At 33.4% G+C, this 26,087-nt stretch overlaps 3 protein-coding genes across 4 annotated transcripts; 2 read left to right on the forward strand and 1 right to left on the reverse strand.

Annotated features, from left to right (window-relative positions):
* The first annotated feature begins 3,859 nt into the window (after positions 1-3,859).
* Positions 3,860-13,637, forward strand: LOC100775768 (serine/threonine-protein kinase CTR1). 2 transcript variants are annotated; one of them, XM_014763022.3, is made up of 16 exons: positions 3,860-4,660; positions 5,852-6,153; positions 6,242-6,386; positions 6,521-6,624; positions 6,830-7,038; positions 8,287-8,676; positions 9,128-9,168; positions 9,990-10,058; positions 10,137-10,237; positions 10,354-10,438; positions 10,745-10,843; positions 11,864-11,932; positions 12,034-12,165; positions 12,790-12,884; positions 12,965-13,275; positions 13,434-13,637. In XM_014763022.3, the coding sequence occupies exons 1-15, from the start codon at positions 4,100-4,102 to the stop codon at positions 13,071-13,073; spliced, it is 2,511 nt and encodes an 836-aa protein (XP_014618508.1). In that variant the 5' UTR covers positions 3,860-4,099; the 3' UTR covers positions 13,074-13,275; positions 13,434-13,637. The 2 variants fall into 2 exon arrangements, with proteins under 2 accessions (XP_014618508.1, XP_006588824.1); XM_006588761.4 differs by having other exon boundaries at positions 12,965-13,168.
* A 1,515-nt stretch (positions 13,638-15,152) lies between these two features.
* HSF-20 (heat stress transcription factor 20) lies at positions 15,153-18,770 on the forward strand. Its single transcript, XM_006588762.4, is given in 3 exon segments — positions 15,153-15,398; positions 15,400-15,679; positions 17,490-18,770. Coding segments are annotated over 3 exon segments (1,500 nt in total). The 5' UTR covers positions 15,153-15,315; the 3' UTR covers positions 18,627-18,770.
* A 1,347-nt stretch (positions 18,771-20,117) lies between these two features.
* LOC100781114 (ribosome production factor 2 homolog) lies at positions 20,118-22,862 on the reverse strand. The gene is made up of 6 exons (XM_003535252.5): positions 22,702-22,862; positions 22,409-22,612; positions 21,080-21,325; positions 20,746-20,988; positions 20,589-20,654; positions 20,118-20,443 (listed from the first exon to the last, which is right to left on the reverse strand). Exons 1-6 carry the CDS (start codon positions 22,768-22,770, stop codon positions 20,327-20,329), a joined length of 945 nt encoding a protein of 314 aa, XP_003535300.1. The 5' UTR covers positions 22,771-22,862; the 3' UTR covers positions 20,118-20,326.
* Between the last annotated feature and the right edge of the window lie 3,225 nt (positions 22,863-26,087).

The raw sequence follows: 26,087 nt of genomic DNA on the forward strand, positions 1-26,087 counted from the left end.
CAAATTTATGACAGAGATTAAAACAATATTTATAGAGGAATTTAAATACATTTAAGCCTATATAATTAATTAGTTCATGTTGATTAATTATATAGGCTTAAAAATATTAACATTCTTCTATAAATATAATGATTTTTATTTTGTCTTGTGAGTTTTTTTTATCCTGGCCAATAACATTTGAGGTTACTGTTTTTGTCTTTATTATAAATTCTTTTAGCCCTGATTATCATATAGGAATAAAAAAAATACAGAGACTAATATATATATATATTCGCGTACACTTAAAACATATTTAAATTATGTATTTGTTTATTCAACAAGTCAGCTAATTAAGATCACTTCCAACATTCTTATTATTTTGTTTCATGTTGAATATTGGTCCTTTTATGGATAAATTGTAATATATGATAACATCAATTAATATTAGACTGCAGCTAATTACTATTCTCTTGTAAAAAAATTATAATGTTGACTTTACTATATTGTTATAATTACTTAAGTTGTTCATTTATAATTGTTAACGGGACGAACTATTTGGAGCAGAAAGGAGTTTTAAAGATTGTGGGAAAAAAATGAAGACGTACATTAATGAAACTCAACAAGCATCACCACCAAGGTAAAATAAAAGTAATTCTCCTCAACATTTTCAAGCAAACAAAGTATTTATGTTAAAATTGGAAATCTTTCAATATATTCCAATAGTAATAATAGTTTAAACATTTGTTTCTCTTTTATTAGCGTGTGTATCAATTTTTGATAAACTATGTTCACTATAACAATAGCTCTAGGAAAATTGCTGAAGGGAAAAAGAAAAAGGACACAGAGAAAGGCATCGACTTCAAAAGGGAAGAAAAGAAAAACTTATAATGATAAGAGAGAAGGCTTTTTGTGTTACTTTTGCCTATGAGATTTCTAATTAATGTTAAGTTCATGGCTTGCAAAAATAAATAAAGTAGACTTGACAATGTTTGAACTTATACATCAAGAGATCAGAACATGAAACAAACAAAAGATTAAGGATTTGTTCCCTCAGCATGAGGCTGAAAGTATCTTGCTATTCCATTTTGTATCAACACCATTGAGTATAAAATCAACTGGAACTACATTGTAAATGAACAATGTTCCATTAAAATTGGATATCATTTAGCTCTTGAAAGGCTATTTGGCATTAAGGCTTCTACTAGTACAAACTTTGATTCCCTATGGAAAAATATATGGCAAGTGCAAGTGATCCCGAAAAGCCTAAATTTGGTATGGAGGGCATGTAGAAATGTAGTGCCAGTCGAAAAACCTTAAAAAAAATGTTAGATATTGATACTATATGCCCATGTTGTCACGAGGAGGATGAAATTATGGAAATTTAAATAAATTAATTGATTTATTAAAATAATAAGTAAGAGCAAAAATATGAGATAAATACTGTATACAAAAATTATGAGATTTCTGAAAGAAAATTAAATATGTATGAAAATGACTTAATCCACTTAAAAAGGAAAAAAAATACATGAATAAGACTATTTTATTTTGGTCATTTAATATAGGTTTAAATATCTTTTTACTCCTTCCAATTTTATTTTATTTTACTATTTTTCCTTGCAATTTTTTTTTTAGTTATTGTAAATTATGTTTGTTTTGTTTTTAGTTTTTAAAACACTTTAGGTAATGCTTTAAATAATAAAAAAAACATTATCTAAAATGTTATTAGGATGAAAAACAAAACAAACATAATTTATAAAAATTAAACAAAAAAAATAATTTTACAAGGATAAAAAGCAAAAAAAAAATTATGAGTCTAAAATCAAATAACATAAGAAGTGAGATTGAATTGTGTTTTTAGAAATTTAAAACTTTTTCTAAAATTGAAAACACATTTATCATCTAATGTAGATAAACCTAAAAATAAATGAAGAAGATTTTGATATAGACTTTATCATATGGTGAGGAAAATAGTTTTTGGAAAATCAAAATAAGATATAAAATCTAAAAATAAATTCAAATCATTTGCTAGTTAAAGCAATAAAAGAAAACACATATAAAATTATACTTGTTTGTCTCAAACTTGAGATCACATCTAATTCTTAGTAATCTACCAAGTTTTCACTAATTATCAAAGTTACATAGTTTTCATTGTCACTTCTAGCTTTTACACATGCAAGTATTACCCCAAGTTTAACTTACACACACTAATTTTTATCCTATCAAGTCATTATTGACTTTAAACAAATTAATAAGATTTCTTACAAGTTTACACAATGATTAATATGTGATCGTCTTATATCACTCGACGCTTTAGTCTTTTCTCTCAAGTTTTACAAAGTGTTTTGAGAACTCAGTATCTATACAAAGATTTATATAAAAAGCTTTACAAGAAAATATAAAAAAAAATATGTTTGCACAAGAAAATATGTGTCTTATTTCTTCAAAGTTGTTTATTCTATTTATAACATTTGTCTTCAACTATCTATTGTCTCATACCAGTTGGATTCTTCATTCTATTCTTTGTTTGAAGTTTTGAGTTGGTTGGAGCATTTAATGTTTGCATTAAATGCACATCCTTTCTTCATGTAAAATATGTTAATAGACTAACATGTCTTATATTATAAGAGGAAATTTACTTTCATCATAATAGGTTTACACTAATAGAACATGCATTTTGACAAGGAAAATATTTTATGCATAAAATAATCTCAAACATAAAATATTAAATGAAAGTCTTAAATGTACTTCATAAATATTATGTCAGATTGTTTTATGAACAATACAAAGATATAAATCATGATTTGATAACACATTAAACATAATTTTTATCATTTGTATATATATGTATTTTATCAAAATAATTATGAATATTGATTCATCTTTAAGACATAAATATATTTAAAAAGATATTTAAGTCTTTAATATATAAGACAATATTTCTCTCTTTTTTTTTCTTTTCATCTTAAAACAAAAGCTAAACATTTGAGTCTCACATGTGTTTTTAATTATTCCTCCATCCTCCATATCTTTACTTTGTTTTGGTTGAGAGGAAAGAGAATAAAGAAGGAAAAAAAATTGAAATTTAAGTTGAAGAGAAAATAAAAATTTTAATTTTAGAAATCAATTTTTTTCTCTAACTAAACAAAAAAATAATTATTTTTTTGTTTTTTCTCTTTATTTTTTCTCTCCCAGTTTCATCCCTTCCAAACCTAACATTTAAAAGAAATCAAGAAGAGAAAATAACACCATTTTTGTATCTTTTACTCTACCCTTGCCTTCCTTCTTCCCACTTTATGAAGTAGCAAATGGAGCATTCTGATTTCTTTTTTCCAACTTATGAGAATTAGATCAAATAGTATATGTATCCCTAATATATAATTTAACTCTGAATATAAAAAAAAATCAGCTCAATAAAAAAAATGCAAAACTTAAATATAAAACAAATTTAAAAATCATATAAATAATTATTTTTAGTTAATTAATAATATAAAGTTGCACTAATAATATATATAAAAAAAGTTGTTTGAATAATCTTTCTGTAACACTTATAAAAAAATAAAAGAAAAATTATAATTTTTTTTCATAAATTTAAATAATTTTTTGATAATTTAAAATAGGAATTTTTTTTCAAATTAATACTACATTTATGTGTAAGTTAATTTTAACTCATAAAAGAATTATTTAATTTTTTTCTTATTTTTCTCCTATAATTAATTATGAAACAGTTTATCAAAACAAAACTTTAATACTTTAATACTATCTATTTACTATTTTTGTAAATGAATATTTAAGAAATAGTGATATTTTTTTTCTGAGAAACACAGTGATAAGTGATTGTAAGATTAAGCTAAAAAAACAAGTTTAAGGAAAATAATTACGACTGCGCCACCGATTAAAAAAAGAAAAGAAGGCTGTCCTCGTTGATTTCTCTCTCTCCGACAACCCAATTCCAGTGAGAGGTGTCATTCAACAGTCACATCTGGTTGTAGTTCTAGTGAGAGAAAGTGAAATAGAAAGAGGAGAGAGAAAAAGAAATACAGAGAGAGAAGAAGAAATACCAAAACAGAAAAACCGCGCTAAAAACCAATGGCGAGTTTTAGGGTTTTGTGAACTCACTGTGATGATGGAAATGCCTGCCAGAAGATCCAACTATTCGCTCCTCAGCCAAATTCCCGACGACCAGTTCTCCTCCGCCGCCGCTCCCTCATCCTCCGGCGACGGCAAGGCCGGCCGTGCCGGAAAGTCCGACCGTGCCGCCTTCGAATGGGACCTCGTCGCTGATCACCGGGCCGCCAACCGGATCGGAAACGTCTACTCCTCGATAGGCCTGCAGCGCCAGTCCAGCGGGAGCAGCTACGGCGAGAGCTCGCTCTCCGGCGGCGGCGACTTCTACGCTCCGACGATCTCCACGGCGGCGGCCAGCGACGTCGACGCCTTCGGCTACCTCCACGACGAGCGAAGCAAGTTCTCGGAGGCGGCGCCGGCGAGGATCGCCGGCTCCTCCTCCGGGAAGAGCTGGGCGCAGCAGACGGAGGAGAGCTACCAGCTGCAGCTCGCGCTCGCTCTGCGGCTCTCGTCCGACGCCACGTGCGCCGATGATCCCAATTTCCTCGATCCGGTGCCGGACGACGGCGCGCTGCGGCTCTTGTGGTCGGCCGAGGCAGTTTCGCATAGGTTTTGGGTACGTTGATCGCTGTGCCTCTTTGTTTACGCGGCTTGGATTGGATTGAATTGTATTGTGATTACGAATTCCGGTGATGGATTTCACTGTTTGGTGTTTTTGAATCGTGTGCTGAATAATTTGGAAGCTTGTGAGTGGACATAGGTGTAGTTTGACTCTGGTAAGCTTGATCAAGTGCAATGTAATGTAGCATGAGGTGAAGCTGCAGTGGTTCTATGATTGTAAACTGTTGAATTTATATATTATATAGGTTTAGTCTTCGCCAAAGGGAGGAATGGAGGATCAATCAAATTGTGGTTGATGATCGCAAATTTTTAGACGTTCATTCACAATGATTGGTTGGTCCTTTTCTGTGAGTGATTGGAGGAGTTGTAGTTTGAATTGAATGGAAGGGAATTGCATTAGTACAAAACTGTTAGGAGTTAGATGGAAGGGAAAGGAAAATTAGTTACTGACAGTTATTGTAAATTAGTCAGTTATAGCAATTAGTTAGATTAGATATAAATAGGGGTAATTAAGAGCAAGGACTCAAAGGAGGATTCTATCTTGTTTTGTATCATCTGTAGGTTGAGCTTATGCTCTTTGTGAAAAAATAAATCCTTCCTGAAGGGGAAACCCTTGAAGGAGGGATCTACTATTTTCCGTTCTTCTCCTTCCATTTAATTTCTAACAAAAATTCTTAGTAAGAAGTTGTGCTTTGTTTGTCTGAAAGGACAGAGTTGGATTTTGAATTACACTGTTGAAATCTAATGGGTATCATGTTCCTTTTTGCTTTTCTCTTCTTCCCCCCTCCCCCGTGACGTCTGTGTCTTGGGAAAACTGTTTGCTGTGAATTCTGGGCAGTATGGGTAGGGTATCCTCTTACTGTGTGCTTACCATATTTCTCATGCTTATCTCAAGTTATTTTTCTCATTGTTGTGCTGCATAAAAATTCAATATTGGATAATGTAATACTTTAAGGAGCTTCAAAATGTTAATTTATAAATGAAGTTGAAACCTGATTCTTGAGTTGTTGCATGAATTATGTTTAAGAGGAAAAAATATCCCTTCACTCTTTATTCTACTCCATTTTTCTTTTTTGAAAATCATCTCTTGTTTTCCCTGGAAAGTTGAGGGAGGAAACTGGAAGTTGTACCGTTTTGGTAAGATATGCAATTGTTAATTTTGTGTCTTGTTAATAACGTGCACCAGGTGAATGGTTGCCTATCATACTCTGACAAAATTCCAGATGGCTTTTACCTAATTCACGGGATGGATTCCTTTGTCTGGACCATGTGCACTGATCTGCATGAAAATGGACGAATTCCATCAGTTGATATGCTGAAGTCTGTGAATCCCTGTGTCGTTCCTTCACTCGAAGTAGTTATGGTGGATCGATGCAGTGACCCCAGCTTAAGAGATCTGCAAAATAGTGTTCATAACATTTCTTTCACTAGCATAACAACAACAGATGTTGTAGATAAACTTTCCAAGCTGGTTTGCAACCGTATGGGGTGAGCCTCCTTGGCATTCATGGCCTGACCTATTTAACTTTTTGTCTGGTCATATCAGTCTTAACTGTGTTTTATTGCTATACACAAGGGGTTCAGCTTCTGTTGGGGAAGATCACTTTTTTTCCATCTGGAGGAATTGCAGTAATGATCTGAAAGATTGCTTAGGATCTGTTGTTATTCCCATAGGTAGTCTATCTGTTGGCCTCTGCCGGCATCGTGCTATATTATTCAAAGTAAGGCTCTACTTTCCTTTGGCTTTTTAAGGCTATGATTATGCATGTTAACTTGTTTTTGTTTGCTAGTTTAGTACATGCAATTGTATTTAAGTTGTTTTTTAAATGACTTGCTTTATATTCAATATTTTCAGGTACTAGCTGACGCCATTGATTTACCATGTCGAATTGCTAAGGGCTGTAAATATTGCAAAAGGGATGATGCTTCATCTTGTCTTGTTCGATTTGGGATTGAGAGGTATGTGCTTTATTGCCAAACACAAATACTTTTCTGTTAATAAGTAGGCTGCAATGGAAAAATTAGTTTCCAATAGTTGATGGCCATGGAAAAGGACTTTATATAATTGGTTAACTTGTGAGCATTCTGTTTATTGTCATTTTAAATATATGTTTCTTTATAGTAATATTCCTGACACCTCTCATCTTTCATAATCTAAATACAGGGAGTATCTTGTTGATTTAATTGGAAAGCCAGGAAACTTATCCGAGCCTGATTCCTTGCTCAATGGTCCATCTTCCATCTCATTTTCTTCACCCTTGCGCTTTCCACGACTTAAACCAGCTGAAACTACCATTGATTTCAGGTCACTGGCCAAACAGTATTTCTCGGACTGTGTGTCTCTTGAGCTTGTCTTTGACAACAATTCTGCAGGTGATATTCATATTTCCTGTTAATTTATGATACTCTACATCTGGGAGTGTGAAAGATCTACTAATGGCCTACTGTTGCATTTATTAAGAATTTAGGATCCAGGTGTCCCCGATCTTTCTCTTTTTAATTTCCATATTTTCAATGAATGATGAAATCATTTTCTTTAAGATAGTTACTCTCTGATTGGGTTGAGGGCCCAGACCACGACCAGGACTAGGGCCAGGGCCAGTTATTGGACTTGGATCTAAAAGAGGCCCAAGATTTGGAAGGTTTATGTTAGGAAAAAGAAGTGGGTCCCTACACTTGGTTATCTGAGTAGGAAGAGTTAGTTGCATGCTGGCTGAGAGGTGTAGATCCCAGATAGGGGGAAGGTTACAGGGAGGGGAGTGTAGGGAGTGATGAGTTATTTTTTGCAATTGCTTTTGGGGTGAATTGTAGGCAGAGAAGATTCCTTTTCTGAGAAGCAGCATTCTCCACTGGAGTATATTTTTTTGCCTGTTATAGCTCATTAAGCTGGTTCAGATAATAAAACTATCAGTTTCTGGTGTTTAATCTGTGGTTCCTACTTCCCAACACACTTTATAATTAATTTGCTTGTCTACCAAACTTATATGTTAATGTGTTATAGCTTTCTTATTTGAATTGAACTCTATCCATTTGTTGTTTTAATCAGTTTATAAGCACCAAGAGATTAGATGGCAGGCGTCTGTATTTTTGTCTCTTTCGTATGCTCACTGCAATTAGCTGATGAATACTTTTTCTAAACTTGGAAATTGCAAGAATATGGTTGCCTACTAAAAAAAAGTTCATGATTCTTCACTTTGATGTTTGTGCTATATGGTGTTCCATGTAAGTTGGGTTCTGTATTGTAGAATTGGAAGCACAGTTCAAGTTACTTGGTCAAGTTTATCAATTTCTTGATTTATTGTGATGAACAGGGGTTAACATCATTTATTCTGTCTACAGAATGAAATTTGAGTGACTATATATTTAATTTAATTTTAACATGTGGCAAATTTGCAAGTAAATCAACATCTGGAATAGTTCCAAAAAGCACGTACTTTGAATAAATGTTCATGTTGCTTGTTTGACTTCGACATTAGTTGTAGTTTTGCCTGTCTTCCTGTAATCTTGTTTGCAGTTATGGATGATAGTTATTTAAACTTTAACTAGGTGCCAATTTAGGAGGCGCTAAATTTTCTATCACATGAGCTGTTGCTAATGTGGATTCTGGATTCTCCATTTCAGAACAGTTTGATGGGAAGTGCAAAGACAGGAATAACCCTAGGCCAATTTTGACTGACAGCAATAGAAGTTCTCACCTTCCTCTGCATCCTCAAGATTCTCATCCAAGCTCACGGGAACAAGGTTCCGAAACATATCAATCATGTAACCCTCCTCAGAACATTGTAGACTCGACTGTGGGAAAGTATCCACCACCAATAAAGCATAAGCGTCCTGCTGGTATACCAACCCCATTAGCACTTACAAATACTAATGATGACATGATTGAGGGCAAGAGGTTTGCTGAAGGAAGTCAACTGATTCCTAGCAAACATGCTCGAGAGCTTAACCTTGACATGGAGGATTTGGACATACCATGGTGCGATCTTGTTTTAAGAGAGAAAATAGGGTCAGGTATATCTTCTCCTTTATAACTTGCAATTTTGTTTTAAAGTTTTGGGGAAAAAAAGAGACATACTATTCTAGAGGGAAAAGACAAAATGAAAAAGGAAATTAGATATTGTCCTTAGTAATGATAGTACAAAAGAAGAAAACAAAAAAAGTAAGCCTGCTCATTAGTGCAACAAAGCTCCCCAATCCATGTGCATATTTGACCAGGGGCTTTCATTGAAGAAGTCATGATTCATAAAAGCATTCAAAATATCATCCAATCACTTATACCACACCACCATAAAAATTTTCCTTGCTTCTGCCAAACCTTCTTAAGTTAATAATCAAGATCTGATCCTAACTTAAATGAGCACAGTAATTAATTTTTAGTAACATAACTTGCTTCTTCTAGTGGCATGGTCTGTGTAATTAGTATCAGTAGTCATTAAATTGAAAGTGGCCTGTTGTATTTCAGGTTCTTTTGGAACTGTACATCGTGCTGAGTGGAATGGCTCGGTAAGCCAATCTCTCTCTCTTAAATTGATGCTGTATAAATCGGTCAGCTTATGGTTGTTTGAATTGTTTCTGTTAAATTTTTAGACAATGAATAAAAAAGTGAATAGAGAAAGTAATAAGATGCTGAATAATTGATATATTGTGATATGAAATACTGGCACTTTACTCCTATTTATGCTAATAATCTATTCCAAAGACAAGTATAGTAAAACTAATGCAGGCAGACAAGTCCAGACTCCTGCCCAATGTTACTCCTAACATATTATTATTAATAATAATCCTAATAGGTCCAGCTCAATGCTCATCTAGTACAAGCCCAGCCATTGTTACACTGGCTTTTGCAGTACAAGACCAACCTTCAGTAACAGTGCATTTTATGTTTTCTAATTGAGTTGCGCCTCAAAAGACCGGGAGTTTATTTGAAAATTTTTCAAACGCCAAGAGAATAAGATGTTTTGCTCATGGAACTATTTCCATCAAACATTTATTTTTTCTGCAAATTAACGGAGCCTTAAATAATGTTGCCAAAGTGGCATATTTTTTAGACTTACGTTCTTTTGTTTTCAAGAATTTTAAGCTTAATTTATGTCACCATTTGGAATGCGTATATGTTGGGGCTTTGGGGGTTATATGTCCTCCTAGAGGATTGCACTTTCCAGGATTGCTTCATTAAAGTTTGTAACAGAAAGTGTTTCAATTTTCATACACACACACACACTCACAGAATTATAAATATATAATTTTCTTATGCTTCCCTCTTCCTCTCAACCCTGTTTTATTTTTTGCTGTTCTTACATCCTTCAAAACACATCATATTGCAGGACGTTGCTGTGAAAATTTTGATGGAACAGGATTTTCTTGCTGAGCGCTTCAAGGAATTCCTAAGGGAGGTATGCTTGAAAGTCCTAACCCTGCTTTATTTGCTTTTTAGATATTTGCTTACTGTTTATTTGATCTGTGTTTATTAGGTTGCAATAATGAAACGTTTACGGCATCCAAACATTGTTTTGTTTATGGGGGCAGTCACTCAGCCTCCTAACTTATCAATTGTCACAGAATATTTATCAAGGTTGTACTCCTCTACATGTTCCTCATCTTTTTCCCTCAAAGAGGGAAGTTTTTCAAGGCTATGGATAATAGGATATTTTGACCTTGAGATTCTAAGAGTTCTTGACCTAAGTGCAGGGGTAGCTTATATAGGCTGTTGCATAGGTCTGGTGCCAAAGAAGTATTGGATGAGCGGCGTAGGCTTGGTATGGCTTATGACGTGGTATGTATTTAAAAAATGAGTTTAATGTCTATGTATTGACAGTGTAAAACAATTTTACACCGTCATCCAATCACATATCATCGTTTAAATTGCTTTAAGATAATTATTTTAAAAGTCAACGAACTTATTATACATGGTGAGTTGTGACTGGATGACTATGAAACTTTTTACATTGTTAGTGTATAACCCTTTTTCTCTTAAAAATAAACTCTACTGTTTCTGCTTTTTAGTATTTTTGAATTTGTATTGTCATAAAAATAATCTTTGTATTCTTTGATTAACCATGTGTTATTTTATCATTTGCAGGCAAAGGGGATGAATTATCTTCATAAACGTAATCCCCCCATTGTTCATAGAGATCTGAAATCTCCAAACCTTCTTGTTGACAAGAAATATACAGTGAAGGTAGGAATGGAGTTTTCTTTAGTATAAAAATTACAAATAGTCTTTAAGGGTTTCATATAAATTATTTGTCACCCATGGCAGTAGGATTCCACTTTTCTTGCTGATAGCCTCACACTGATACTAGCCAATAATTAGCCACAATGTTCACGTCTTTTTTGTTCGAGCATAGCTTGAATGTAGTAAGATGTATTTGCTCAAGTGATCAGGACCTATTTCACATCTGGGGAGGGAGCAACCCTCTTCCCCCACCTGTCTCTTGGAATTTGTATTTCATCCCAAAAAGAAAATGACACTTCTGGTTTCCAAATAGCAGATGACAGCCCTTTTTGGATTGTCTAGAGAGATGGAGCTATATCATGAATAAACTATTGATTTGATTGGCTTTTCTTTAAATAGTAATTGATACTTTTTTCCTGGTACATTCTAGTAATACTTTGATCTGGATCTTTTATGAACTTGAGGAAGGTTGTGTTTATTTCAAACCTTTCTTTTTATTGATAGATGTTTTTGCTTGATTTCATCTTAAAACCAATTGGCATTAAGTGAAGTTGTCCAGCAAATATACAAGTTGCACCTTGAGAATTGAGACAGGCGACGTGGGACTTTCTAAGGTCCCCCTCCACAAATGCTCGTTAGAACAGGCGAGCCTACCCGAAGAGGCAAATGACCAAGATGTAGGCTTTGATAACATTTTAGATTCCATCTTAAAACCAATTGGCATTAAGTGAAGTTGTCCAGCAAATATATAAGTTGCACCTTGAGAATTGGAGCCGGCGATGTGGGACTTCCTGACAGTTTCAGCCTTCTGCTAAATTATTTGTGCTTGTTTTGATTCAAATTTGGAATGTTGTTGAAATTTGAAAAGCCATTTAATACGAAAACTACATGTGCAGTGTATTGGTAATTTTTTTTGTGGAAGTTTTTTCGTTGGGGAGGGTGGGTGGGGTGGGGTTGATCTGTTCTGTTGGACATTAATGGATGTTTTCCTCCCCTCTAAATAATAATGCCTTCTTTTTGTAGGTTTGTGATTTTGGGCTTTCACGTCTGAAGGCCAATACATTTCTCTCATCCAAATCAGCTGCTGGGACTGTAAGTTCACATTGACTGCAGATGTTTCTGTTTTGTACTACTTATGTTTCAGAAGTTTTATAACTACGTTTTTATTAATTTTTCTCCTTTTCCTCCCTTAGCCTGAGTGGATGGCTCCAGAGGTTCTTCGTGATGAGCCATCGAATGAGAAGTCTGATGTTTACAGCTTTGGTGTAATCTTATGGGAGCTTGCAACATTGCAACAGCCATGGATTAATTTAAATCCAGCACAGGTTTGTTGTATAGCTGTGATACATGATATTGCAGTATGTTTATGCTTAATAGTTGTATTATTATTATTATTATATTTTTTCAGCATTTATGAAACTTGTGATGTGAAATGAATGACCATAAGAATAAATGAAATTGAAATAGCATGTGGCTGGGAATAGAAATCTGAGAATGATTGCAAGAAATGTATATTGTTTGAAGCATGTCTTGGACAAGCCAATATTGATGGGTGTATGGTTGAAATTTTAAGGTTGTGCCCAAAGTATTTTTTGACTTTTGAGTGTTATCCTGTTTCATGGTGGTCAATGACATCTTTGTTATATCATGCTTGCTTTGGTTGCATTTGCATGCACATAGGTAGACCTTTGGCCCAAGTTTATTCTAAATGAAAGAGGAGTGGGCCTAATGGGCCGCAGGTGCTTGAAAGAAGGAATGAGGGGCAGAATCTGTTCTAGAGAAAGTTGTCAATATGTTGCTTTTTCTGTTTTTCAGTGTAATCACTAATTAGTAGGGTTAAGCTCTGTTGTAAGGAGCTAGATTCCACATTTTCTCTTCACATACTATAGTTTTCTACTACATATTTATTTATTTTGCTTCAATGTTCACAAACGCATATTGGCATGTAGGTTGTGGCAGCTGTTGGCTTTAAGGGGAAAAGGCTAGAGATCCCACATGATGTGAATCCTCAAGTAGCTGCACTAATTGATGCTTGCTGGGCGAAGTGAGTTCAGATGCATCTACCTTTATGTATTCCACTTCAATCTTCTGTCATTAAATTTTATTGATATTAATTTACTGCAGTGAGCCTTGGAAACGTCCTTCTTTTGCCAGTATTATGGATTCTTTGAGGCCATTGCTCAAACCCCCTACACCTCAACCTGGTTGTCCAAGCATGCCATTACTGACCTGAATGGTTTGAACGCCAAGGTTCTTTTCATGCACATATGACAGGATTTTATTGGTCTTTGATGTCTAACAAGATTACACTGCTTTAGTTGTCCCTAGGTAAGTGCCAAATTCCATGACGGTCTTCTCAATTTTTGGTTGTGCTGTGGGTAAGGGGGAATGGTCATCGATTTTCTAGTGGAGATATGACCTCATTATAGTTGGAGGTTGGAGCGTACACAATTTTTTGTTATAATTATTTATAAATCATGCTGAAATGCATTTACAACTCAATAAATAGTTTTATATGCTTTTTTTGTCCCTATTGTTCATGTGTCTAACCTCGCGGTCAAACTAATGCTTGTTCATGTCTTTTTGGTTGCAGAGTCAATTGTATATTTCTTTAATTCAGGTTTAAGAAATACTGATTTCCAACGCAGAGCATGGATACTCCCTCTTTATTGTTCCAAACAAAATTATTTGATTAGGTGATCTTGTAATTTTACCGAGAAATGTTTCACTTTTTCTTCTTTCATAATTTTGTATGTAAAAAAACATTCCCATTGTAATTACATTCAGTTAATGATAAGCAGCTTTGCCAGCGCTACCGGTGTACATTTACATTTTTCTGCATGCTTGGATCCGTTGACTCCATTGAATTACACTCTGTACTTGCATTGAATCAATTCCATGGTGGGAATACTTTTAATTCAGATGGTCCCTCCATCATCCCATCTGACATGTACGCTATTTCAGTATTTTGGTATTTTGTCTTTCTGATCCTCATACTGTAATGAGCACCAATTGTCTTGTACAACACACGATTCATTGTACTCACACCACTTTTTCCATGGTTTCTTATAATTCATGGTCGTCATTTAGAAGTTTGGAAAAGAAAAACAATCCATAAACAGAATGATAAAAGAACAAATCTAAAATGCAAAATTTGTTTTACACTTAATTGAAGCATAAAAGAAATACATGTCTATGTACAGGACATAAGAGATGATCGAAAACTCAAACAATAAAACAAAAATAACTTAAACAGACACTAAGAGGAAGAATAGATCCATTGAACAGGTAGAAGCTCAAGGGGATCAGGAAAATAATGGTAGGTGGATAGAGCCTCATAAGTGCTCGTTTTCGAGCCAGACTCTGATAACTCTCATTCCTTAAGGAACGTATTCGAATTTCGAAGGCGGGCACGGAAATACTACTATAGTACTATTAACATAGTAACTATAGGGTACATTCGGCCTAGAAATACTATTTTAGTGTTATATCTTTATTAAAAATGCCATTTTTATTAAAAATATTATATACATAGAACATAAATTAGAGGAAAAAGTAAATTCACGTAAACCTTATATATTAAACGAAGTATGAATATTGTCGCAGCAAATTTGCATTTTATTATCAAAATTAAGCTTATATCAAAGAGAAAGGCTCACGTTTTTTTTTTCCTTCAGAAGAAAGAATCGGAACTCTCCATTTCAACGAGATCAAATAGGGATAGTTTATAAATTTTGCTCTACCAAAGCAAAGAGGAATCTGCGTCAGTTTGGCAATAGCTTAAGTATTTATTAATTTTATTAATAACTAATTTTCCTCTAAAAACTAAATCGATTATTTAATTAGAGTTATTTTTTTTCTTTTCTTATCTATATTTTTTTCATCCACAAAAATTAAATTTAAAATCTTAATTAAAGAATTTGAATCCAACTCCACTCTGACCGTTGGTTGGAATTTTTTATTAACCTTTATTTATTATATTTTATTTACAGAAATACTTTAATAAACTCCTTTGTTCAATAAACTGCCAAAAAAAATAAAACCCCACTCACAACTAGGATCACAAAAAAAAAAAAAAAAAAAGCTTGCTACTTTCTATTTGTCTTTTACTTTTTTTCTCACCACAATTATTATTATTTTCCAATAAAAGTAGTAAAATGAAGACCCGCGGGCCCATGAAAAATCCCCAGAAAAAGACAAGCTGTCGCGATTGGGTGGTAAAGTTGGGTTGGGCGACCAGACAAGTTGACAGCACTGTCGAGTGTGAACACAACAGAAGGAGTCGCTCTCAAAATCCAACCCAACCAATGAACAGCAACAACAGTCCTACGTGTGAGCCCTAGACGCGGTCGCAACACACAACCAAGAAGTAACCACCCCCAGTTGCAACTAACCAACGTAACTGCCAGGAAACAAACCAAACAAAAACAAAACCTCAAACTCCTTCTCTCACACACTCTGTCTCTCACTGTGCAATGGCCTTTCCCTTCCACCGCCATCACCTCTCCACCCTCCACCGCCCTCACACCCTTTTAATATCCCCACCTCCCTCTCTTTTCTTTTCTCACCCCTCCTCATTCTTCTTCTTTGAACATGAACCCCAACGATGGCAACAACTCTCCCAGTCCCAAGCCCTTGGAGATGGTCAACCCGGTTCCTCCGTTTCTTTCTAAGACCTTCGACCTCGTCGACGCCCCGACTCTCGACCCGATCATCTCGTGGAACTCCACGGGCCTCAGCTTCGTCGTGTGGGACCCTCTCGAGTTCGCGAGAATTGTCCTTCCTCGACATTTCAAGCACAACAACTTTTCCAGCTTCGTTCGCCAGCTCAATACTTATGTGAGTATCATTTCAATCAAAGAAATAACTGTGTTTTGGTTTTGTTTTTTGGGTAGGTTGGTATGTAATGTTTTCTTTGGCTGTTTTTGTAATTTGGTATGTAAGTATTTTTTTTTTATTATGGGCGAATTTTAGTTTGTTATGTTAGATTTTTTTTTTTTTATCAATGTTAGTTTGATAGTTTGACTAGAAATTTCAGCAGCTTGGAGATTCGAACCTCGAACTCTTCTGTCTCCCTTTCTCAACCATTGGTTCAATTTTATATCTCTGTTAGTTATGTTAGTTTTGTTAATAGAGTGGATCAAACCCGTGATCTTTTCGCTCTTTACTTCTCTCTTAACCATATGTATGTACTTTGATGTACTTTGATTGGACAAGTTGATGTATCGAGTGGGAATGTATGAGTGTAAAATTTTTTAGGCGTTTTTATGGTGTGTACTGTGTACTAATTCTTGGATTGGATGGTCGTGTTATTTATTAGAATGAAGGAATCTTCTGAATGCGTGTGGGTTTGTAATGGTTGGGTGTGTAGTGTGTTTGTGGAGGGAGGTAGAATGATGCTTAACTTTGTTTAAGGCCTTGTTTGTTTGTTTACTTATTTCAAGAATAGTTTTTTGTTTTTAGAAATTTGTCTGTCCCAGCCCTTGATCATATTGGGAAGTGTTTGTCCCATGAGCATATTTTTTGTTTTTTAAAAGTTTGTTTTTTTGAGTACTTGGATAGAGAGTACTTGAAGAAAACCAAAAGATGGGGAAACATCTCCTAGTTTTTGCCTTTTGATTTTTAAAACTCTTGTTTTAGAAACGATTTTCAAAACTTAATGGGTTTTGGATGAGAAATTAAGCGCTAAGTTGTATCAAATTGATTTAGAAAACAATTTTTAAAACAAATAGTGAGAAGACAATCAGACAAGCCCTAAGTTTCTTGGCTTGTGTTTTCTCATTTGTTAAAGGCAGGGTTGGTTTCATATTTGAATAAAGATTGTAGGACACCTCCACTCTAGTTGACACCTAGAGAGATAAAGAGAGCCAAGAGAGAAATATATAGGTATAATAGGTAATATAATATAAAAGGAAGAGAAAGATAGAGATAAATAGTAGGTGTTAATGAGGTGTTCCTAAGGGATTTAGCAGTTTCGGGTTATTTTCTTTTCTTTCTAACGAGTGAAGGGCATTCTGCTTAAATTAAGAGAGTTCATCAACCCTCAAGCTAGCTCGTGCCCCATATCGTATCGTTTGAAATGATGGAATGTTCACATATCACTACTCTAATATTTTGTTATGTTGAATCTGCTATTTGTAATTGCTATCTTGAGGTGTACTTTTTTGAATCTGCTATTTGTTCCTAAGGAATATTTCTCAATGATGGAATGTTCACATATCATTACTTATGGAATTGAGTAATAAGAATATGGTTTGGATGTTTACCATTTGCATTGTAGTTAGGATTGAGACATGAGAGACTACTACTATTGGAAGTGGCAACAGGAGAAATATTCCTCCTCTTGTAGAAGGGATTTCATATTTCACAGGTAGTACTGTACTACTACTCAGGGTTCTGTGGGTTGTTTGTGTCATTTTGACTTTTCCTTATGTCTGTGTAAAGCTTGCTTTGGATTTGCAGATTGCATTAATCCAATACAAGCTTGCTCTCTCTATTAGCTCATAGTGCCTAAGTTTCAGTGTACCTAAACCATATATCTTGTTTTGCTTTGCTGATCTTTCTTCCCTTTTCCCTCCTCCTCATTCTTGTCTTGGGGCTTTCTGCTTCTGCTCCATTCATTCTCAGGTAACTTGGTGTTTGTCTTCAGGGATTCCGCAAGATTGACACAGACAAGTGGGAGTTTTTCAACGAAGCTTTCCAGCGAGGGAAGAAGCACTTGCTGAAGAACATCCAAAGGCGCAGGTCATCTCAATCCCAGCCGGTTGGTAGCTATATTGGAATCGGATCTTCTACCGAGGCAGGGGGGTCAGAGGTTGAGATTGAGATAGAAAGGCTTAGGAAAGAAAAGACTATGCTGATGGAAGAGGTGGTTGATTTGCAGCAAGAGCAACGAAGAACAGCTCACCACGCAGGAGAAGTGAATCTAAGGCTCCAATCTGCAGAACAAAGGCAGAAACAAATGGTTTCTTTCCTTGCCAAGTTGATCCAAAACCCCGCCTTTTTAGCCCGCCTTAGACATAAGAAGGAGCAAAAGGAAATAGATTCTCCAAGAGTGGTAAGGAAGTTTGTCAAACAGCACCATGAAACTGGAACAACAACAACAGCAGAAACTCTCCAAGAAGGGCAGATAGTGAGGTATCAACCTGATTGGAGAAATATAGCCATGTCTTCTGAAACTCCAAAACTAAGTTCAGTTTCCATTGAACAATCTCCTCACTACCTTTCACAGGGTTTGGCAGGAGAAATGAGTGTAGTAGGTGCAGAAGACCTTACTGCTCAAATTGACAATATTGTATCAGATGATTTGGCTGCAGTGCACGGGATTACGCCGTCTCAAGAAATGATGATTGGAGAAGGATCATCTACCTTTGGAGCTGAAGACCCCCTCTTCAAAGGGAAGAGTGTCATGAGTCCAATTCTAGAAGTTCCTCCAGAGTATTTTCCTTCCTTCCCAGAGGGTTTGACCAAGGAGAAGAAAGACTTTCAAGATTTTTCTGCTCTTGGAACTGAAGGCATGATAAAGCTAGAAGATATATGGGACTCTGGCCTCAATGTTAGTGGTGCTGCTTTAAGCAGTGGGAATGAGCTGTGGGGCAATCATGTCAACTATGAAGAGTTTCCACAATTTGGAGTCACAAGTGGTATGTCTGACTCAGATATCTGGGATATTGGCTTAGGAAGTTTTGGAATTGATACGTGGCCAACTGATGAACCTTCTCTTGGTGAAACAGATGGTCAATCTGGTCAGCCAAATGAAGATAGGTCTAAGAATTTTGATCCATAGGGCTTCTTTGGTCCTCTGCACTTGTTGCCCTTTGGTTACTTTGCTATATTTATGGTTCCTAGGGGTCATATTATTGAATCATTTGACTTATAAACATTATTCCTTCACCTGCTTTCATTCCTTATTTACTTTCAATTTTTCTTATTCTTTTAGATTAATTAATTCTTTAATTGTCCATATTTTTCTTTGTAAATTCTAATTGTGTAATTATTGACAACTTCCATTCAGGTGAATCATACTTTTCCTTTCACCTGATGAATGATTTAAGTAAACATTCACAGGTCTAAGGTATCATCAAACCCCTCTTTGGGACTTATGACTTATTTTCTCTGCAATGCTTATGCTTTGCCTGTTGCAAATAATCATGAATTCCTGATATGAGTGATAAGGTATGCTGTTTAAATGAATTGGTTGATTTCCTGTTTTCTCTCCCTTTTATACTTATATATGCTCTACTAAAAGATCATTGATTTTATGCTTCTTCTCAATTTGTTATTTTACTTTTATTTACTTTATTATATTAATACTCTGCAACTCATAAAAAATATATTAATATTCTGCACACGATTATATAAATGTTTAGTTTGGTTTTTGCTAAAATTAGTAATTTAGCCCATATGACAAATATTTAATTTTATATATCTAATTTTTATAATAAATGAAATATTTGTAATATATTAAGTATATGTTATATAACTAAATTTATTTTATTCTATGCAATGCATAAAATAAATATTTATTTTTATATAACTAAATTTGTAATAAATAATAAATATTTTTAAATAGATAAATTATATTTTAGATTATGATAAATAATTTAAATTTTTAAATATAATGTTAATTTAAATATTTGATAATTTAAAAAAAATACTAAAATTCAATTCAGAAATAAAAAAATGAAAAGATCAAGCTGAAAGAGATATACAGTTAAGGAAATAAAGTATATGATATTGATAAAACTCCTCGTTCAAGAGAGATTTCTAGAAATGTTCTAGTTCAATTATTCTAATTTTTATATAAAGAGGATTAAATTTATAATAAATAAATATCTTTAAATTTATTAAAAAAGGTAGATTCGTAGAGTTTGCAAAAATTATTTAATGATAGAGAGACATAAAAAATGATATATGAATTATTGTATAAATTAGGTATAATACTATGAATCATGGCGGTTAAAAAATAAGAGTACGTTATGTTCTCATTTCTCAAAATTAGGTGGATTCATAGTTTCACACCTAAAAATTACTTTAAAAAAAAAAAAATCTTGTTCAAAATCCATTTTATACACCGCACCAATTACTCAAACAGCATTGTCACGGAAAGATTTGTTTTGTTTGAAACTGCTCACGACCATTTAAAAAAAAACAGAAGATCACTTGCAAATAGGCGCTGCAAACAATAAAATGCTATAATCCAACACTACCTAATTAGAAATGAAAAGCATCCATCTAAACTTTGAACTGATATACTAACAGTAGAAGCTAAGACTCATGGTTCAAAGGACTGCATTTCAACTTGGCAAAATATGAAGGGGAAAAAAATACGCTGAATAAAATGATGGCAAAACCCCCCCTTATAGGGGAAAATCATGAATATTCATGACACCTAAACAACATGCAGTTTAATATCATATGATCTACAATTGATCATTCTATTATAATCAGATGCCAGGGAAAGACAACAAGTGTAATTTGTAAGTATTAAGAATCTTCCTTCTTCCGTTTTGAAGCACTTCCATCACTCTCATTTTTCCGCTTCGATTCTCGGCGCTCCCTCTTCACTCCTTTTGCTTTGTAAGGTAAAGGAGTTTCTCCAACCTAAACAATCACAAATTGTTGTAACTGGTTAGATATCCTTCAGAGGGCTGAAAAGAAAACTAACATATGCATAGGCGATGTTCATTTAGTTTTACTGAAAGGAGCTAATTTGAAACAGTCAATGCTATGAAAACACTAGTCATACCTTCTGATCTGGGATATAAATACTTCCAATCTTTCCCTGTAATTCATCCTTTTTAACATTCTTCTCCTGTGAGCAACAGCGCAAGTACACAATTCAGACATAATTTCACTTTACATTAACAGATAAAAACAAAAGAAATTTTAGACATGTTGCCAACCTTTTTCTTCGGCTTCTCCCTCGACGTTTTCAGTGCTTCCTTCCTCAAACTTTCATTAGGAGGACGATGCCTACGAAGAACAAAATCCATGGACGGGCCAACTTCTTCCAATTCCATCCTTGGCACAACGGTGCCTGACTTTTTCAGCCGCAATGCACAGTGTGTAAAAAACACACGATTCGGAGAAAGGGCAGCACATACATATGCACGATCCACTCCAGCAAGATTTAGATTCTCCACAACCTGGATGATGCATCACATTACTTCTGTTAATATAATCCCTGCCAAAAGCGAAAAGGACGTTGCAAGACAACAAAAAACAATGACAACGCACCTCACCGCGAAGAAGATCGAGCAAAACTTCCTTCAAATGCTTTAGCTCTTCCACAGCCTCAAATCCTTCTCCAATAAAAACAATAAAAGGCTTTGACCCTTCCTTAGGAGCCAACTTCTTATCATAACTAAAAGACTCCATGGGTTTAAAATTTTCAACTCCAACCTCCACTAAATCATAGATATGATGATCATAAGTTCTCCCAATAACAAGGTTATCAGGCCGCTTCTTCGAGTGAGATCCATACTGCAACAATACAAACACCAAAACCAAAAAGCCTTAGTGGTGTGTTTAGATGGGGAAATTTTTAGACAGGAATTCAACTTTTAAGTAAATTTAAAGCAGCATACATCATAATGACTTATTTGGATATCAAATCGAAATAATTTTTAAAATGATATAAAATTTATAAGGATTGTTTTCAAAGAAAAATGAAGGAATTTCAAACAACACCTAAAATGAAAGAATTTTATGGGTGTTTGCTTGCACGTTTGAAACATGCATTTCTCAGTATTTTCATATCAAATCCCAAGTTTACACAGACATTAGAGTGTATTGCGTTGATCTTGATGGGGATCTACACTTAGTAGATGTTAAACCAAACATCCTGTTAGAAATTCTTCATCTTTTTCATGGTCTCAATGTGAACACTCATCCCAAAACTTTGATGAATGCTCGTTCTCTTATGCACCTCTCTTTCTCTCTCCCCCCCCTTTTCTCAATTTAAACTTCTATGAATTATACAACTATTAATATTTGCTTCTATTTTATGTTAAACAATATTTTCATAGTTGTAAATTGTCAGAAATCAAGAAATTGAGTACAAAACAGAGTTTGAAAAAATAGAAATTTAAATTACCTCTTATCCAAACAAAATAGTTTAAAAAATTAAGGAATCTAATTAAATTCCCATGGACTCGTTCTCTAGTTTGAGTCCTGTATGCAGCTGCGTTAAATACTAAAAGGGAGAGCTTTGCCGCTGGTACCTGACTCAAGCGGAATTGCCTCCTAAAGAGGATACTTGTCATCTTTAACCAAAAAAATCTCATGCACACTAAATTTCGTCAATTTTATTTTTTTTGCAAATCCTTATCCAAACACTACCTAAAGCCATTACTCTCCATTACTATCACATAATAATCACATAGAAACGTATTTTTATTATTTATTTATAAAGAGGCCTTGAATTAGCACAACACAAAAGTTAGATACACTACTATTACTGATATTACCTCACCAATCACCGCTAACATCTCCATAACTAAAATCCAAGCTATTACATATTCCGATATTCGTAACCCTAGCAGAGTAGAGAATAATGATTATTACCACAAAGATACTGCAATCGGTTTTGAGAGAGAAGAACTCAAGCGAAGTCTCGCCGCCGGCCTCGAAGGGCTTGACGTTCTCGTTCCTGCGGCTGTACTTGACGGCACAGTCCTTCTTCAGGTGATAAATCTGCGCCAGCACGGCGTTCAGCACGCCGCTGGTCTTCGTTCCGTGCAGGATCAGCGTCTTCTTCCCCGATTCCACCTGCAAAAAAAGATTTTCCCGGAAAATGTAACGATTTTCTGGGAAAACAGAGAGAGAGAGAGAGAGAGAGAAGAGGGATGTAGAGTTACGAGCTTGGGAGCGCGTTTCTCTAGCTCCCGCTTGCCCTTGCGGGTCTTGGCGGTTTTGATTTCCAACATCGCAACGAAGCAGAAGTAGCGTATGCTTTCAGGTTTTAGGGTTTTGGAGCGGACGAGGGGTTTTTGTTTTGTACCTTTGTTTCTATTCAACTAAATTCACGCCCTTTTATTTGTTTGTTTTTCTTTCTTTCTTCAGTCTTTTAATTTTGATTTTTTTTTTCAGTGTGTATTTACTATTTAGTGAGATTTTTTTTTATTGATATTTATTTTCGCAACTATTTAGTGAGATTTGCTGAAGGATATCAAATAGTTGATGATAGATAATTAGATATATTTTAGAGATTAATATTTGCTACTGGATAAATATTTTCAATCATCAAATTATTGTCGATATGGATTGTAAGATAATTATTAGAAAATTAATAAATTTATTATATATGATAACATGAAATAAACAGATAATTATATTATTTATTATTTATACTATATATATATATTAAATTAATTATCTTGAATAAAAATATTTTCAAATAAATCGAAAATGTTTTGTAAACTATTTTTCAGTGAGAGAGCATTTTTTTATTTTTTTTCTCTTAATATCTTATCGATCAATTTATATTTGTAGATTAAATTTTAATATTTTTTAAAAATTATCAATAATTAAAAATAATCTTATATCACAATATCATAAATCTAAAATATAATTTATATATTAAAAAATTATTTATTTTAAAATTTAATTATAATATAATTTATATCTTGAAAAATATTTTTATTATAAAATGAAAAGTATTTATCGTATTATGCATTGCACATTTGCATAGAATAAAACAAGTAATTTTTATTTTTTAATTTAGTAAGGCCTGAAATCATTCTTGCACTTGCTCCTATGTTAAAATTTAGATGGTGACATGGCGCATAAGAGTATCTCAAACCAATAAATTTATCGAAAATGTTCTTCTATTTTTTTAATTATATTTCACGCTTTCTTATAATTGCACATCATATTTCTTATCTTAAACAACTCAATCAATTTTTTGGTAGTTTTATCTTATGAGTGTAATTTTTTTTTTATTTTTTCATATGGAGTCGTTTTCAAATTATTTTCAAAATATATTAATAAATCAATATTAAAACCATTATTTTTTTTATAAACTTGTTTTTGAAAACCATGTTTTTTTTTCTTTTTGTATTGTATTAAGAGTTTGTTATGTTTAACAAAAGCAATTGGAAAATTAATTGAAAAATACAGAATTAACTAGAAGCTACAAGAATAACTAGTGGTTGAAAGATGCTTGCAAGCAGGAAAGTAGTTAGGTCATATTGGGTTAAGTTTCAACTATTTTAAGACCCAGCCTAATAAAATGTAATTGGTTGCTGCTATATCCATTTCCTTTTTTCTAAGTACATTTCCTTGCTTTTTCTGAAAATTTCATTACTTAAATAACATTTTTTTCTTGTAAATATTCTTCTCTCCCTTGCACACTCCCTCTTTTATAGCAACAACACATCCCCTTCTTTTTCATCACACTTCCTGCTCTCTTTCACTACCTTACCCCCTTTGATCTCTTGCTTCAATCTCCCTTTATTCTTCTCTTGCTTGGTCTCTTGTTCTAGTGTTGAGATTTTTTCATCCTTCAAACTCCAATGTAATATGTTTATGCTCCCAATTACTTTTCTTGATCTATTTTTCTCCACTCACGTACACAACATTATTAATGTCTCTCATTTTATATATGCAACAATGTATGACTAGATTTAAAATTTGTTCAAGTTGTTGCAGCGAAACATCTCTTAGAATTGTCCACATTGAAAGATCAATATCAATAATATGTTTTCTCCACTTCATTTGCCTCACTAATTACATTTTTTCCTTTAAATAGGTTTCGTAATGGTCCTAGTGTTCAACTTTAATTTTTTCATATGTTTTTTTTTTACATTTTGAAAATTACTTTTTGGAACACAATACAATATTATAGAAAGTACTTTCCAAATTATAATTTTATTTTATAACATTTTAGAAAGTACTTTTCAGAAGAAAAAAATCTTTTGGAAAATACTTCCAAAATGTTAAAAATAAAAACATTATTCTAAAAAATACATTTTAAAATAATGATTATGTATCCACATTATGGGTATAAAGAATATATACGATGATAAAAACTAGAAGAAAAAACAAATGGAAGTGTACTTAGCAAAAAAGGAGAATAGATATAACAAAAGCCATGCAATTAGGTTGGGTTCATTATTATTCTAATTTATTTTTGTAAAAAACTCACATTGAACCAAACCAATCCGATCTTAATTAGATTAATTTGAGTTGGGTAGTTGACTTAGTTGATTAAAATATTATTATATTATAAAATTTGAAAAAAGAAACACGAAAAAAAATATAATTCGAAAGATTAAATAATATATAACATTTCATACCTAAAAAATAACTCCACTTATACAAATTATACTAACACTATATTGAGCATAATTTGTAATTATTAATATTATATGTACCTTGGGTTGGGTTGGATTTAATTAATTAGGTTAAATAGATTTAAAACTCATCAAGTTAATACCCAACCCAACTATAATTGGATTAGATAAAATGAACTCAAATCGAACCAATAACTCAACTTAAACGATTGAAATATATGAATTGAGTTAGGTTGATCAGGTTGTAGGTTACTTGTATCCAATTACAACTATATAAGCTAGTGATTGAAAGTTGTTATGTTACCTTAGTGATTGAAAAGAACTTGATAAAATTTTCTGTTAAATTAATTGCTAAATGTAAAATATATAAATGAACATTTTTAAAAGATATTTTTATATAAATTTTAATTTAATTTTATGAGTAAATTACACTAATTTTCCTTAAAGTTTCAACTTATTATTATACTTATCACTCCTCCGTTTTAAAACCCTACAATAAACCTCTTAATTTTGGACAATATGTTACACTTGCCTTGCTTAAGCGTTTTGGAGGTCAGAGACATTAACAAAGAAACACCAGGCAAGCATATGAGTTTTAATGATTTTTATTTTTCCAAAACTGCCCTCAATTCCTTCTTGAAAAACAAAAACATTGCACAACCAGATTATTTCCAAAACCTCGAAATACCACAATTCCAAGCCTCAAATGATAAAATTCCCATACTCTCAAACAACTCAACTTCAATCTCAACCTAAAATAAAATTTAGATTCATAACAATTACTCTATCATAATACCCATAACCACACGATCATGTAAACATTTTAAGGGTTTCCTAGATTAATAATTATAGGAAACCAACAAGATTTTGAAACCTATGATTCTCAAAAATAATAGATAAACAATGCATATATTTCTCCATAATGAGACTTTTCTCCTGTGTACTTTGAT

This window comes from Glycine max, chromosome 10, assembly GCF_000004515.6.
Source record: "Glycine max cultivar Williams 82 chromosome 10, Glycine_max_v4.0, whole genome shotgun sequence".
In the NCBI taxonomy this organism is placed as follows: domain Eukaryota; kingdom Viridiplantae; phylum Streptophyta; class Magnoliopsida; order Fabales; family Fabaceae; genus Glycine; species Glycine max.

Excerpts from the sequence above, each read along its gene's own strand:
- LOC100775768 (XM_014763022.3), top strand. The coding sequence starts at position 4,100 with ATGATGGAAATGCCTGCCAGAAGATCCAACTATTCGCTCCTCAGCCAA. Across the intron at positions 9,169-9,989 it reads GTGCTGAGTGGAATGGCTCG|GACGTTGCTGTGAAAATTTT; the intron begins GTAAGCCAATCT and ends ATCATATTGCAG. Across the intron at positions 12,885-12,964 it reads ATTGATGCTTGCTGGGCGAA|TGAGCCTTGGAAACGTCCTT; the intron begins GTGAGTTCAGAT and ends AATTTACTGCAG.
- LOC100781114 (XM_003535252.5), bottom strand. The coding sequence starts at position 22,770 with ATGTTGGAAATCAAAACCGCCAAGACCCGCAAGGGCAAGCGGGAGCTA. Across the intron at positions 20,655-20,745 it reads GGGAGAAGCCGAAGAAAAAG|GAGAAGAATGTTAAAAAGGA; the intron begins GTTGGCAACATG and ends TGTTGCTCACAG. Across the intron at positions 20,444-20,588 it reads TTTATATCCCAGATCAGAAG|GTTGGAGAAACTCCTTTACC; the intron begins GTATGACTAGTG and ends GTGATTGTTTAG.